At 46.2% G+C, this 14,953-nt stretch overlaps 2 protein-coding genes across 16 annotated transcripts in view; both read left to right on the top strand.

Moving 5' to 3' along the window:
- LOC110500698 (RAS guanyl-releasing protein 2) overlaps positions 1 to 14,953 on the top strand; it is a 65,355-nt gene that overhangs the window by 30,802 nt on the left and 19,600 nt on the right. For all 4 annotated transcript variants that reach the window (XM_036958146.1, XM_036958147.1, XM_036958145.1 and 1 more), the window contains 5 exons: positions 3,387 to 3,503; positions 3,687 to 3,968; positions 9,558 to 9,638; positions 9,967 to 10,086; positions 10,348 to 10,463. In XM_036958146.1, coding sequence (XP_036814041.1) covers positions 3,387 to 3,503; positions 3,687 to 3,968; positions 9,558 to 9,638; positions 9,967 to 10,086; positions 10,348 to 10,463 — 716 coding nt within the window. The remainder of the gene's footprint in view (positions 1 to 3,386; positions 3,504 to 3,686; positions 3,969 to 9,557; positions 9,639 to 9,966; positions 10,087 to 10,347; positions 10,464 to 14,953) is intronic.
- On the top strand, positions 580 to 3,380 carry LOC118942945. Of its 12 annotated transcripts, none has more exons than XR_005038637.1 (2): positions 580 to 2,572; positions 2,767 to 3,380. XR_005038637.1 is itself a non-coding variant. In XM_036958149.1 (2 exons), exon 1 carries the CDS (start codon positions 1,372 to 1,374, stop codon positions 2,458 to 2,460), a length of 1,089 nt encoding a protein of 362 aa, XP_036814044.1. In that variant the 5' UTR covers positions 580 to 1,371; the 3' UTR covers positions 2,461 to 2,504; positions 2,539 to 3,380. The 12 variants fall into 12 exon arrangements, 1 of the variants encoding a protein (XP_036814044.1); XR_005038643.1 differs by having other exon boundaries at positions 580 to 2,766; positions 2,813 to 3,380; XR_005038644.1 differs by having other exon boundaries at positions 580 to 2,812; positions 2,915 to 3,380.

Below are 14,953 nucleotides of genomic sequence, written 5' to 3'. Positions count from 1 at the left end.
ATGCTTCGGGGCTGTTTTTCTGCAAAGGGACCAGGACGACTGATCCGTGTAAAGGAAAGAATGAATGGGGCCATGTATCTTGAGATTTTGAGTGAAAACCTCCTTCCATCAGCAAGGGCATTGAAGATGAAATGTGGCTGGGTCTTTCAGCATGACAATGATCCCAAACACACCGCCCGGGCAACGAAGGAGTGGCTTCGTAAGAAGCATTTCAAGGTCCTGGAGTGGCCTAGCCAGTCTCCAGATCTCAACCCCATAGAAAATCTTTGGAGGAAGTTGAAAGTCCATGTTGCCCAGCAACAGCCCCAAAACATCACTGCTCTAGAGGAGATCTCCCTCTTGACCACTGAGGGGAACGAGCGCCAGAGTCAGCTCATCGACATCGACAGCGTGTACGTGTCCCCACTTTACACTTCACTAAAGTGTGTGTGTTTGTGTCTATGAAGTGTGTCCCCTTTCTACTGTAATTTCTCCCTCCCCCAGCTTCCACCAGTGTGTAAGTGTCCCCATGTTACACACATTTCAAAGTGATTTTGCCGTATAAGAAATACTCAACGGAGATCTAAATAACAAAACCGCATTAAAACAGACAAAGGTTTATAAAACAGCAGGACGTTCAGTGCCTATGTTCCCAGGCCTATTTTCTTTACGGGTCATCTGTCTGTCTGTGACCCTGGTATCCCTAGTTGGTCATTAGGGTATATATATTGCTATGGTGTGCTTTCATGGGACAGCAGAGTTTCATAAACAGTTGTATTTCTTCTCTTGCATCTTCTGTGGTGTCTTCTTTCTTCCTAGTTTCATTGTGGAGACTTGATTCAGCATGCTGAATTTTTTTTCTCTCATTTTGTCTGTCATAGTTGAAGTGTACCTATGATGAAAATTTCAGGCCTCTCTCATCTTTTTATGTGGGAGAACTTGCACAATTGGTGGCTGACTAAATACTTTTTTGCTTCACTGTACATCAGATATTGTATATGCCAGTCATTAAGTTGTTTGTTACAATGCCTCACACACACAGCTTTAATGCAGAACATCACTTATGTCACACAGTGGAACGCTTCGGCATATCGACAAGGGACGCTGATATTCCCTGTGCTATTGATACCTGTCACTGTTAGTCAGTGTCACTGTTAGTCGGTCTTTATACAGCAGTTTAGTAGAGCCTCCAGCCTGAAAGGCTACCACAGAGCTTTGCCCATTGATTGGAGCGACCGGGCGGGTATTTGAGCTTAACCAAATAATGCCCGCTGGCAGTCCTTCCAAACAGCTGCGACCCCATTGATTTTCACTGGATGTCATGTGGGCTGAAGGGCAAGGCTTTGCCCCTACGGAGCTCCATTCACAAAGTACTACTGTAACGGTGACACAATGATTAGAATGTGTGCTGCTCTGCCTACTGTTTCAATGGTATTATTAGACAAGACCCTGCAATATTCTAGTGTAGCCAAGGAGTGCCTCTTACTGCTTCTCTCTCTGTGTGTGTGTGTGTGTGTGTGTGTGTGTGTGTGTGTGACCTTCCCAGGATTTTTGTTGTCTATCCACTCCCCTCTCCCTCTATTTTTTCTCTCTCTCTCTCTCTCTTCTTCTCCTGGCTCCTTATCAATCTTTCTCCCACTTCTCCTCCTCAGTCTCTCTCTCTATCTCTCTCTCTTCTTCTTCTCCTGGCTCCTTATCAATCTTTCTCCCACTTCTCCTCAGTCTCTCTCTCTCTCTTCTTCTCCTGGCTCCTTATCAATCTTTCTCCCACTTATCCTCAGTCTCTCTCTCTCTCTCTTCTTCTCCTGGCTCCTTATCAATCTTTCTCCCACTTATCCTCCTCAGTCTCTCTCTCTCTCTCTCTCCTTCTCCTGGCTCCTTATCAATCTTTCTCCCACTTCTCCTCCTCAGTCTCTCTCTCTCTTCTTCTTCTCCTGGCTACTTATCAATCTTTCTCCCACTTCTCCTCCTCAGTTTCTCTCTCTCTCTCCTTCTCCTGGCTCCTTATCAATCTTTCTCCCACTTCTCCTCCTCAGTCTCTCTCTCTCTCTCTCTTCTTCTCTTGGCTCCTTATCAATCTTTCTCCCACTTCTCCTCCTCAGTCTCTCTCTCTCTTCTTCTTCTCCTGGCTACTTATCAATCTTTCTCCCACTTCTCCTCCTCAGTTTCTCTCTCTCTCTCCTTCTCCTGGCTCCTTATCAATCTTTCTCCCACTTCTCCTCCTCAGTCTCTCTCTCTCTCTCTCTCTCTTCTTCTCTTGGCTCCTTATCAGTCTTTCTCCCACTTCTCCTCCTCAGTCTCTCTCTCTCTCTCTTCTTCTCCTGGCTCCTTATCAATCTTTCTCCCACTTCTCCTCCTCAGTCTCTCTTAAATCCTTGTTGTCACTGGCTCTTACACCTATACTTCTCTTTTTTCCCAATGTCTCTCTCTCTTGATGTTTCTCTCACACAGTGCTGCATGTCTGTCTCTCTGAATGTTTAAATTTTTCTGTCTGTTAATCATTTAGAGTTCAGGTAGGTGTTCAGGTAGGTCTAGGCTTGTTCATCATTTGGAGTTCAGGTAGGTCTAGGCTAGTTAATTATTTGGAGTTCAGGTAGGTCTAGGCTAGTTCATCATTTGGAGTTCAGGTAGGTGTTCAGGTAGGTCTAGGCTAGTTAATAATTTTGAGTTCAGGTAGGTCTAGGCTAGTTAATAATTTGGAGTTCAGGTAGGTCTAGGCTAGTTAATTATTTGGAGTTCAGGTAGGTGTTCAGGTAGGTCTAGGCTAGTTAATCATTTGGAGTTCAGGTAGGTCTAGGCTAGTTCATCATTTGGAGTTCAGGTAGGTGTTCAGGTAGGTCTAGGCTAGTTAATCATTTTGAGTTCAGGTAGGTCTAGGCTAGTTAATCATTTGGAGTTCAGGTAGGTCTAGGCTAGTTAATCATTTGGAGTTCAGGTAGGTCTAGGCTAGTTAATCATTTTGAGTTCAGGTAGGTCTAGGCTAGTTAATCATTTAGAGTTCAGGTAGGTCTAGGCTTGTTCATCATTTGGAGTTCAGGTAGGTCTAAGCTAGTTAATTATTTGGAGTTCAGGTAGGTGTTCAGGTAGGTCTAGGCTTGTTCATCATTTGGAGTTCAGGTACGTCTAGGCTAGTTCATCATTTGGAGTTCAGGTAGGTGTTCAGGTAGGTCTAGGCTAGTTAATCATTTTGAGTTCAGGTAGGTCTAGGCTAGTTAATCATTTGGAGTTCAGGTAGGTCTAGGCTAGTTAATCATTTGGAGTTCAGGTAGGTCTAGGCTAGTTAATCATTTGGAGTTCAGGTAGGTCTAGGCTAGTTAATCATGTGGAATTCAGGTACAGTAGCAAACTAAGGAAAGTAGGAGGGGTAAGACTACATCTCTCTCCATCTTCTCATCTCTCTCCCGTAGAAACTGCTCCAGCTTCAGAACTTCAACACTCTGATGGCCGTGGTGGGGGGGCTCAGTAACAGCTCTATATCTCGCCTCAAAGACACCCAATCACACATCAGCAACGAGACCAACAAGGTGAACTAACATCTCATGCCATATCTACACTCCATGCTATCGCTTTACAAACAACCTGGTGTTACCACCACTATTACTATCTGAAAACAGAAAGGATAAAGAAACACATTAACCCACATATGCCCCATCCTCTTCCTCTTCTCCTTCACCCTTCCTCCCTCCTTCATCCATCCATGCCCTCAGGTGTTCAACAGCCTGATCGAACTGGTGACGTCGTGCGGCAACTACAGCCAGTACCGGCGTCGCTTCTCCGACTGCACAGGCTTCCGTTTTCCTATCCTGGGCGTGCACCTCAAGGACCTGATCGCCGTGCACGTGGCGCTGTCCGACTGGGCCGACCCGGGCAAGAGCAGGGTCAACCTGGCCAAGAGCCAACAGCTGTATGTTATCCTCCAGGAGTTGGCTCTGATCCAGACCACGCCACCCAGCATCGATGCCAACACAGACCTACTTAACCTACTTACGGTTAGTGTCACATAGCCTGGTCCCAGATCTGTTTGCGCTGTCTTGCCAAGTTTGCAAACCTCTGGCAATTATCTATTACCATGGTGAACTAAAGAACAAGAATATGCATAATTGACAATGAAATAATATGGTTTTGTATGCAGGAATTACCTTCAGTTAAGGACTTCCAAGAAAATGTTAATGAGAGAGAGGTTGGAGCTTAATTGGCAGTTAAGAACGTATTTTATATATACAGTGCCTTGCAAAACTATTCGGCCCCCTTGAACTTTGTGACCTTTTGCCACATTTCAGGCTTCAAACATAAAGATATAAAACTGTATTTTTTTGTGAAGAATCAACAACAAGTGGGACACAATCATGAAGTGGAACGACATTTATTGGATATTTCAAACTTTTTTAACAAATCAAAAACTGAAAAATTGGGCGTGCAAAATTATTCAGCCCCCTTAAGTTAATACTTTGTAGCGCCACCTTTTGCTGCGATTACAGCTGTAAGTCGCTTGGGGTATGTCTCTATCAGTTTTGCACATCGAGAGACTGAAATTTTTTCCCATTCCTCCTTGCAAAACAGCTCGAGCTCAGTGAGGTTGGATGGAGAGCATTTGTGAACAGCAGTTTTCAGTTCTTTCCACAGATTCTCGATTGGATTCAGGTCTGGACTTTGACTTGGCCATTCTAACACCTGGATATGTTTATTTTTGAACCATTCCATTGTAGATTTTGCTTTATGTTTTGGATCATTGTCTTTTTGGAAGACAAATCTCCGTCCCAGTCTCAGGTCTTTTGCAGACTCCATCAGGTTTTCTTCCAGAATGGTCCTGTATTTGGCTCCATCCATCTTCCCATCAATTTTAACCATCTTCCCTGTCCCTGCTGAAGAAAAGCAGGCCCAAACCATGATGCTGCCACCACCATGTTTGACAGTGGGGATGGTGTGTTCAGCTGTGTTGCTTTTACGCCAAACATAACGTTTTGCATTGTTGCCAAAAAGTTCAATTTTGGTTTCATCTGACTAGAGCACCTTCTTCCACATGTTTGGTGTGTCTCCCAGGTGTCTTGTGGCAAACTTTAAACAACACTTTTTATGGATATCTTTAAGAAATGGCTTTCTTCTTGCCACTCTTCCATAAAGGCCAGATTTGTGCAATATACGACTGATTGTTGTCCTATGGACAGAGTCTCCCACCTCAGCTGTAGATCTCTGCAGTTCATCCAGAGTGATCATGGGCCTCTTGGCTGCATCTCTGATCAGTCATCTCCTTGTATGAGCTGAAAGTTTAGAGGGACGGCCAGGTCTTGGTAGATTTGCAGTGGTCTGATACTCCTTCCATTTCAATATTATCGCTTGCACAGTGCTCCTTGGGATGTTTAAAGCTTGGGAAATCTTTTTGTATCCAAATCCGGCTTTAAACTTCTTCACAACAGTATCTCGGACCTGCCTGGTGTGTTCCTTGTTCTTCATGATGCTCTCTGCGCTTTTAACGGACCTCTGAGACTATCACAGTGCAGGTGCATTTATACGGAGACTTGATTACACACAGGTGGATTGTATTTATCATCATTAGTCATTTAGGTCAACATTGGATCATTCAGAGATCCTCACTGAACTTCTGGAGAGAGTTTGCTGCACTGAAAGTAAAGGGGCTGAATAATTTTGCACGCCCAATTTTTCAGTTTTTGATTTGTTAAAAAAGTTTGAAATATCCAATAAATGTCGTTCCACTTCATGATTGTGTCCCACTTGTTGTTGATTCTTCACAAAAAAATACAGTTTTATATCTTTATGTTTGAAGCCTGAAATGTGGCAAAAGTTCGCAAAGTTCAAGGGGGCCGAATACTTTCGCAAGGCACTGTATATATATATGTGTGTGTGTGTGTGTGTGTGGGTGGGTGTGAGAGATATATATATACAGTAATCTACCACAAATGAATGGAATCAATGATGGCGTGTGGCTAAGAGGAGGACTGTCACTCAAAATTAGGGAATATATTGAAAGTGACCTGTTGGGAGTGCAAGGATGGAGAGGGAGCTTGATGGCCTAATAGGAATTGCAAATTCCAATAGGTTCCACTGGGAAATAGCTAATAACTACCTCGAAAGGGCATTCAGATTTCTGCTATTCAAATGTATTCCAACTTATGTTCCTCTGATGATAATGCTTATTTTACACCGTTAGACTGTGATATTGCTATGTCATTTCCATTCCAGTGAAAAGTGATAGTGAATACTCTCATGATTCCTGTGTGTTCTTCTGGCCAGGTACTGGCTTGCACAGTGAAAAACTATTCTCTATTTCTGGTTTTCAGCTACCCAGTGGGCAAAAACTGGTTGAATCAACATTGTTTCCATTAAAATTCAACATCCAAGAACAACGTGTCATAACATAAGGGAATTTAGTGTTTTTTTTTTTTCACCCAGCACTTAACCTAAATCCAATGTCATGGTGACATTAGTGTTGAATTCACGTTAGTTGACAACTCAACCAAATGTAAATAAAATCTAGACATTGAGCTGACGTCTGTGCACACACACACACACACACACACACACACACACACACACACACACACACACACATTCTTAATTGCCATTCATGATTCAACCTCCCCTATCACCCACTTCCTATTGGGATATGTAAAGGTTGATTTCCTGTCAGGTGCCTTTATTAGCCCGGTTATCTAGAGGGAGATCGATACCGCCAGGTGCTGTTTGAGTTGCACCCCCCCTTGCCCCTCAGAACAGCCTCAATTTGTCAGGGCATGGACTCCACATGGTGTTGAAAGCGTTCCACAGGGATGCTGGCCCATGTTGACTCCAATGCTTCCCACTGTTGTGTCAAGTTGGCTGGATGTCCTTTGGGTGGTGGACCATTCTTGATACACACGGGAAACTGTTGAGCGTGAAAAACCCAGCAGTGTTGCAGTTCGACACAAACCGATGCGCCTGGTACCTAGTACCATACCCCGTTCAAAGGCATTTACATCTGTTGTCTTGCCCATTCACCCTCTGAATGGCACACATACACAATCCATGTCTCAAGGCTTAAAAATACATATTTAACCTGTCTCCTCCCCTTTATCTACACTGATTGAAGTGGATTTAACAAGTGACATCTTGTTCACCTGGTCATTCTATGTCATGGAAAGAGGAGGTGTTCTTGAATGTTTTGTACCTGCTCGTCAAACATCACATTCCAAAATCCTGGGCATTAATATGGAGTTGGTCCACCCTTTGCTGCTATAACAGCCTCCACTCTTCTGGGAAGGCTTTCCACTAGATGTTGGAACATTGCTGCGTGGACTTGCTTCCATTCAGCCACAAGAGCATTAGTGAGGTCGGGCACTGATGTTGGGCGATTAGGCTTGGCTCGCAGTCGGCGATCCAATTCATCCTCAAGGTGTTCGGTGGGGTTGAGGTCAGGGCTCTGTGCAGGCCAGTCAAGCTCTTCCACACCGATCTTGACAAACCATTTCTGTATGGACCTCGCTTTGTGCATGTGGGCGTTGTCATGCAGAAACAGGAAAGGGCCTTCACCAAACTAGAATAGATCTTAATAACTAGAATAGTCTAGAATGTCATTGTATGCTGTAGCGTTTAGATTTCCCTTGACTGGAACTAAAGGTCCTAGCCTGACCCATGAAAAACAGCCCCAGACCATTATTCCTCCTCCCCCAAACTTCACAGTTGGCACTATGCATTCGGGCAGGTAGCGTTCTCCTGGCATCCGCCAAACCCAGATTCATCCGTCGGACTGCCAGATGTGAAGCGTGAATCATCACTCCAGAGAACGTGTTTCCACTGGTCCAGAGTCCAATGGCAGCGAGATTTACACCACTCCAGCCAACGCTTGGCATTGCACATGGTGATCTTAGGCTTGTGTGCGGCTGCTCGGCCATGGAAACCATTTCATGAAGCTCTTGACGAACAGTTATTGTGCTGACTTTGCTTTCAGAGGCAGTTTGGAACTTGGTAATGAGTGTTGTAACCGAGGACAGATGTTTTTTATGCGCTATGCACTTCAGCTCTGTGAGCTTGTGTGGCCTACCACTTCATGGCTGAGCTGTTGTTGCTCCTAGACGATTCCACTTCTTGATAACATCACTTACAGTTGACCAGGGCAGCTCTAGCAGGGCAGAAATGTTGACGAACTGATTTTGTTGGAAAGGTGGCATCCTATGACAGTGCCACTTTGAAAGTCACTGAGCTCTTCAGTACGGGCCATTCTCCTGTCAATGTTTGTCTATGGAGATCGCATGGCTGTGTGCTCAATTGTTTTCAGACCTGTCAGCAACAGGTGTGGCTGAAATAGGCAAATCCACAAACTTTTGTATATATAGTGTATATCAACAAATACAATTATACACATCAAATATAATAATCAGGTAACAGTTGAGAAATGAAATATTCAAGGCCTCATGTGTATGACATGGCTATTGTGTGTCTAATATTATGACAGGCCAGGGTTTAATCTGCAGCAATATGTGTACGTTTTCTCCTAAAATAATGCAGATTCTCTCCTGAACTGGTAGTTCAACAAATCCATTCTTTCTTCAAATTTCAGGAGATAAAAAGCTCTGATTGGAGCAGTGGAGGACGTGTTGATCATTCTCTAGTTCATCTGACCGGCCATGTTTTTTAATGGCGCCATGTCTCTTTGGCCAGGCTAAGATCCGTCTTTACATTGTTCATGTCTTCGTTTGTTTGAATTCTTTGATCTTGACGAGGTGTTGTGCTATTTTGAAATCTATATTTATAATTTGGTAACATTGAAGTTTGTGATGAAATTGAATTTCATTTAGCCAATAATTAGTGCTTGTATTTTGGTTATAGATTTCTATTGGTTTGCATTTGGTTATTGATGGTTGAGGGGGTGCGGTGTTTGAATAATAACGCTTTGTGACGATAACATTCTGGATCACAGTGTGTTAGGTTAGGTATTTCTGTTCACACCTAGAATATTTAAAAACAATTCCAGGTGTAAAATTTCAGTGGGGCAATTATCCCATGATGTATATTTTAAATTGGAAGGGGGTCCCCAAAATTAGCTGCCACATAGCAGGATTTAAGTTATGACGGACTAAAATGATAATTGGTGGGTTGAATGTGGACAGGGTATTTTTTTTATTGCAAAATATGCTCTGTGTGCTTTCTTTTTTTTTTTTATTAGAGACTCTGTTGACAGTCATTAATGAGTTGAAGGACACCTGTGGAAGTTTGCTAAGAAGTGGTCGATACTCAATCATATAATTCACTGGCTTTATACGGTTTATTCAACTTCAGACTTCGTTTGGATAGCTGTTAGAAGATGGAGTTAAAAGTCAATGCGTTTGTGAAACCATGGCAATACGGTTTACTGTGGAGAGCCAATGTTAACTCACCAAACAGGCTTTAAGCCTCCTCGTCCAATCAATACATTTCTTTAGGTTTATTCATGATCCTTAAAAGGAAAATGATTCCATGATTATTTATTCGATATGAGAGAGAGCTGTGATCCTCTGGAAACAACAATGCATTCTTCTTCTCCTCTCCTCTGTTGTCATGGTATCCACATGCAGTAGCTATATTCATCAAGTTGTCATGTTTTGCAGGTGTCTCTGGACCAGTACCACACAGAAGAGGAGATCTACCAGCTGTCTCTACAGAAAGAGCCACGCAGTGCTAAACCGGCGGTGAGAGCTAGGGGTCAATAGGGGCCAATGTGTCCTTCCAGCTTATATCTTATTGAACTTCTTCTATGTGTTCTTATAACTCCTATAGGAAGTCAACGTATTCTTGTTATAGTTTATAGGAAACGCATTTCTAATTGCACAGCTTCTAGGAAACCTAATCATGTGACTTGAACACTGTTGTTCTCAACTTTCATTGCTTCTAGGAAGTCTCTGGGGAACTCTCTCGTTTGGGAACTCTCTCTTCCCAGAACTATCTTTGCTGAAATGACAACAATTTCCGCTTTATAAGTCATTGATTTATGTTCCCGTCTTTTCATTGGTTTGGTAGAACTCCGGCTCCTCCCCTGCGCCTGCCCCCCAGCCATCGATGATTGACGAGTGGGCTGCGTCGGTGAAGCCCAAAGCCGACCCTGCGGTCATCAACAAACACATAGAGAAGATGGTGGATGTACGTTACGCTATGATTCTCACATCTAGCCTGGTTTAAACAGATTGAATGCTGTCCTCAATGGTGAGCGCAGCATTTAGTCTGGTTCAACTCACATCCAATTGATGGCTAATTACAACTTGTTGAGGCCATGTAATTGGCTTGGAACATAGTCGTTATCCTCACAGCTACCCTGTCATTAATACACAACGAGTCCCAGTCATGACAACCGTAGTACTCTGCTTTGATATGCTGTGGTGATGTGTGTTTCCTCGGTTACAGTCTGTCTTCAAGAACTTTGACACTGACGGGGACGGTCACATCTCCAGGGAGGAGTTTGAGATCATCAGGAACAACTTCCCCTATCTCAGCAAGTTTGGAGAACTGGACAAAAACCAGTGAGAGACAAAAGCAGCATCCCAGCAACTGTTAACCATCGGCTACGTAGCAACAGTCACGAATAACTGATATTGTAACCGTAGGCTACGTACAAGCAGTCACGAATAACTGATATTGTAACCGTAGGCTACGTAGCAACAGTCACGAATAACTGATATTGTAACCGTAGGCTACGTATCAACAGTCACGAATAACTGATATTGTAACCGTAGGCTACGTATCAACAGTCACGAATAACTGATATTGTAACCGTAGGCTACGTACAAGCAGTCACGAATAACTGATATTGTAACCGTAGGCTACGTAGCAACAGTCACGAATAACTGATATTGTAACCGTAGGCTACGTATCAACAGTCACGAATAACTGATATTGTAACCGTAGGCTACGTATCAACAGTCACGAATAACTGATATTGTAACCGTAGGCTACGTATCAACAGTCACATATAACTGATATTGTAACCGTAGGCTACATAGCAACAGTCACGAATAACTGATATTGTAACCGTAGGCTACGTAGCAACAGTCACGAATAACTGATATTGTAACCGTAGGCTTCGTAGCAACAGTCACGAATAACTGATATTGTAACCGTAGGCTACATAGCAACAGTCACGAATAACTGATATTGTAACCGTAGGCTACGTATCAACAGTCACGAATAACTGATATTGTAACCGTAGGCTACGTAGCAACAGTCACGAATAACTGATATTGTAACCGTAGGCTACGTACAAGCAGTCACGAATAACTGATATTGTAACCGTAGGCTACGTAGCAACAGTCACGAATAACTGATATTGTAACCGTAGGCTACGTAGCAACAGTCACGAATAACTGATATTGTAACCGTAGGCTACGTATTAACAGTCACGAATAACTGATATTGTAACCGTAGGCTACGTAGCAACAGTCACGAATAACTGATATTGTAACCATATATGTTATAGTATAACACCATTAGATCAGGAAAGAGACACATCTTGTTAATCATCTCATTATCTCTTTCCCTCGCTCTCTCTTCCTCTCTCTCCCTCTCATTCTCGCTCTCCATTTCTCCCTCTCTCTCTCTCGCTCTCTATCCCTCCCCCCTCTCTCCCTCCTCCTTTCTCTCTCGTTCCCTCTCGCTCTCCCTCCCCCTCTCTCTCTCCCTCCCCCTCTCTCTCGCTTCCTCTCGTCTTGCTCTCTCTCTCCCTCTCTCTCTCTCCCTTCCGCTCTGCCTCTCTCCCTTCCGCTCTGCCTCGCTCCCTTCCGCTCTGCCTCGCTCCCTTCCGCTCTGCCTCGCTCCCTTCCGCTCTGCCTCTCTCCCTTCCGCTCTGCCTCTCTCCCTTCCGCTCTGCCTCTCTCCTGTCCGCTCTGCCTCTCTCCCGTCCGCTCTGCCTCTCTCCCGTCCGCTCTGCCTCTCTCCCGTCCGCTCTGCCTCTCTCCCGTCCGCTCTCCCTCTCTCCCGTCCGCTCTCCCTCTCTCTCTCTCTCTCTCTCCCTCCCTCTTGCTCTCCCTCCCTCTTGCTCTCCCTCCCTTTTGCTCTCCCTCCCTCTTGCTCTCCCTCCCTCTTGCTCTCCCTCCCTCTTGCTCTCCCTCCCTCTCGCTCCCTCTCTCTCGCTCTCTCTCGCTCCCTCTCTCTCGCTCTCCCTATCCCTCCCTCTCGCTCTCTATCCCTCCCTCTCGCTCTCTATCCCTCCCTCTCGCTCTCTATCCCTCCCTCTCGCTCTCTATCCCTCCCTCTCGCTCTCTATCCCGCCCTTTTGCTCTCTATCCCTCCCTCTCTCTCTCTCCCTCCCGCTCTCCATCCCTCTCGCTCTTGCTCTCCCTCTATTCCTCCCTCTTCCTCTCCCTCTATCCCTCCCTCTTGCTCTCTATCCCACCCTCTTGCTCTCTATCCCACCCTCTTGCTCTCTATCCCACCCTCTCGCTCTCGTTCCCTCTCGCTCTCGTTCCCTCTCGCTCTCGTTCCCTCTCGCTCTCGTTCCCTCTCGCTCTCGTTCCCTCTCGCTCTCTCTCCCTCCCGCTCTCGTTCCCTCCCGCTCTCGTTCCCCCTCGTTCCCTCCCGCTCTCGTTCCCTCCCGCTCTCTCTCCCTTCCGCTCTCCCTCTCTCCCGTCCGCTCTCCCCTCTCTCCCTTCCGTTCTCCCTCACTTTCCCCCTCTATCCCTCTCGCTCTCTCTATCCCTCTCGCTCTCTCTATCCCTCTCGTTCTCTCTATCCCTCTCCCTCCCCTCTCTCTCATCCCCCTCGCTCTCGTTCCCTATCGCTCTCCATCACTCTCCCTCTCGCTCTCTCTTCCTCTCGCTTCCTCTCCCTCTCGCTCCATCTTGCTCTCTTGCTCCATCTTGCTCTCTTGCTCCGTCTTGCTCTCTTGCTCCGTCTTGCTCTCTTGCTCCGTCTTGCTCTCTTGCTCCGTCTTGCTCTCTTGCTCCGTCTTGCTCTCTTGCTCCGTCTTGCTCTCTTGCTCCGTCTCGCTCTCTTGCTCCGTCTCGCTCTCTTGCTCCGTCTCGCTCTCTCGCTCCGTCTCGCTCTCTTGCTCCGTCTCGCTCTCTCGCTCCGTCTCGCTCTCTCGCTCCGTCTCGCTCTCTCTCTCTCCGTCTCGCTCTCTCTCTCTCTGTCTCGCTCTCTCTCCCTCTCTCTCTCTCCCTCGCTCTCTCTCCCTCTCGCTCTCTCTTCTTCTCCATCTACCTTCCGCTCTTGCTCTCCCTCGATCTCGCTCTCTCTTCGTTCTTCCTCTCGCTCGCTCTCTCCGTCTCGCTCACTCTCTCCGTCTCGCTCTCTCTCTCTCCGTCTCGCTCGCTCTCTCTCTCTCCGTCTCGCTCGCTCTCTCTCCGTCTCGCTCGCTCTCGCTCCGTCTCGCTCGCTCTCGCTCCGTCTCGCTCGCTCTCGCTCCGTCTCGCTCGCTCTCTCTCCGTCTCGCTCGCTCTCTCTCCGTCTCGCTCGCTCTCTCTCCGTCTCGCTCGCTCTCTCTCCGTCTCGCTCGCTCTCTCTCCGTCTCGCTCGCTCTCTCTCCGTCTCGCTCGCTCTCTCTCCGTCTCGCTCGCTCTCTCTCCGTCTCGCTCGCTCTCTCTCCGTCTCGCTCGCTCTCTCTCCGTCTCGCTCGCTCTCTTTCTGTCTCGCTCTCTTTCTGTCTCGCTCTCCCTCTCTCCCTCGCTCTCTCTCTCCCTCTCGCTCTCTCTTCTTCTCCATCTACCTTCCGCTCTCCCTCTCCCTGTCTCGCTCTCTCTTCCTCTCTGTCTCGCTCGCTCTCGCTTCCTCTCCGTCTCCCTCCCGCACTCTCGCTCTTTCTCCGTCTCCCTCTCTCTTCCTGTCCGTCTCTCTCCCTCTCGCTCTCTCTCCGTCTCGCTCTCTCTTCCTCTCGCTCTCTCTTCCTCTCCGTCTCGCTCGCTCTCGCTTCCTCTCCATCTTGCTCTCGCTTCCTCTCCGCCTTGCTCTCTTTCACTCTCTCTTCCTCTCCATCTTGCTCTCTCCCTCTGGCTCTTGCTCCTGTTCTCCCTCCCTCTCTCCCTCTCCCTCCGTCTCACCCTCCCTCTCACCCTCTCTCCATCGCTCACTTTCTCATTCTCTTTCTGCCTCTCTCTCTCTCTCTCTCTCCCTCTCCTCGCCCGCCCTCCTTTCCCCCCTCCCTCCTCTCAATTCAGTTCAAAGGGGCTTTATTGTCATGGGAAACATATGTTTACGTTGCCAAAGCATGTGAAATATATAATAAACAAAAGTGAAATAAACAAAAATGAACAGTAAACATTACACACAGTTCCAAAGGAATAGAGACATTTCAAATGTCGTATTATGTCTATATACAGTGTTGTAATGATGTGCAAATAGTTAAAGTACAAAAGGGAAAATACATAAATATAGGTTGTATTTACAATGGTGTTTGTTCTTCACTGGTTACCCTTTTCTCGTGACAACAGGTCACAAATCTTGCTGCTGTGATGACACACTGTGGAATTTCACCCAGTAGAGTGGAGTTTATCAACATTTGATTTGTTTTAGAATTCTTTGTGGATTTGTGTAATCTGAGGGATGTATGTGTCTCTAATATGGTTATCACATTTGGCAGGAGGTTAGGTGCAGCTCAGTTTCCACCTCATTTTGTGGGCAGTGTGCACATAGCCTGTCTTCTCTTGAGAGTCAGGTCTGCCTACTGCAGCCTTTCTCAATAGCAAGGCTATGCTCACTGAGTCTGTACATAGTCAAAGTGTTACCCTTATGTTTGGGTCAGTCACAGTGGTCAGATATTCTGCCACTGTGTACTGTCTGTAGGGCCAAATAGCATTCTAGTTTGCCCAGTTCTTTTGTTAATTCTTTCCATTGTGTCAAGTAATGATCTTATTGTTTTCTCATGATTTGGTTGGGTCTAGTTGTGTTGCTGTCCTGGGGCTCTGTGGGGTCTGTTTGTGTTTGTGAACAGAGCCCCAGGACCAGCTTGCTTAGGGGACTCTTCTCCAGGTTCATCTTTCTGTAGGTGATGGCTTTGTTATGGAAGGTTTGGGAGTCGCTT

Source organism: Oncorhynchus mykiss, chromosome 21 (assembly GCF_013265735.2).
Source record: "Oncorhynchus mykiss isolate Arlee chromosome 21, USDA_OmykA_1.1, whole genome shotgun sequence".
NCBI classification, from domain to species: Eukaryota; Metazoa; Chordata; class Actinopteri; order Salmoniformes; family Salmonidae; genus Oncorhynchus; species Oncorhynchus mykiss.
This window is presented reverse-complemented; position numbering and strand designations above follow the sequence as displayed.

What these genes read in the sequence shown, in the direction of transcription:
- LOC118942945 (XM_036958149.1), top strand. Translation starts at nt 1,372, where the DNA reads ATGATTAGAATGTGTGCTGCTCTGCCTACTGTTTCAATGGTATTATTA.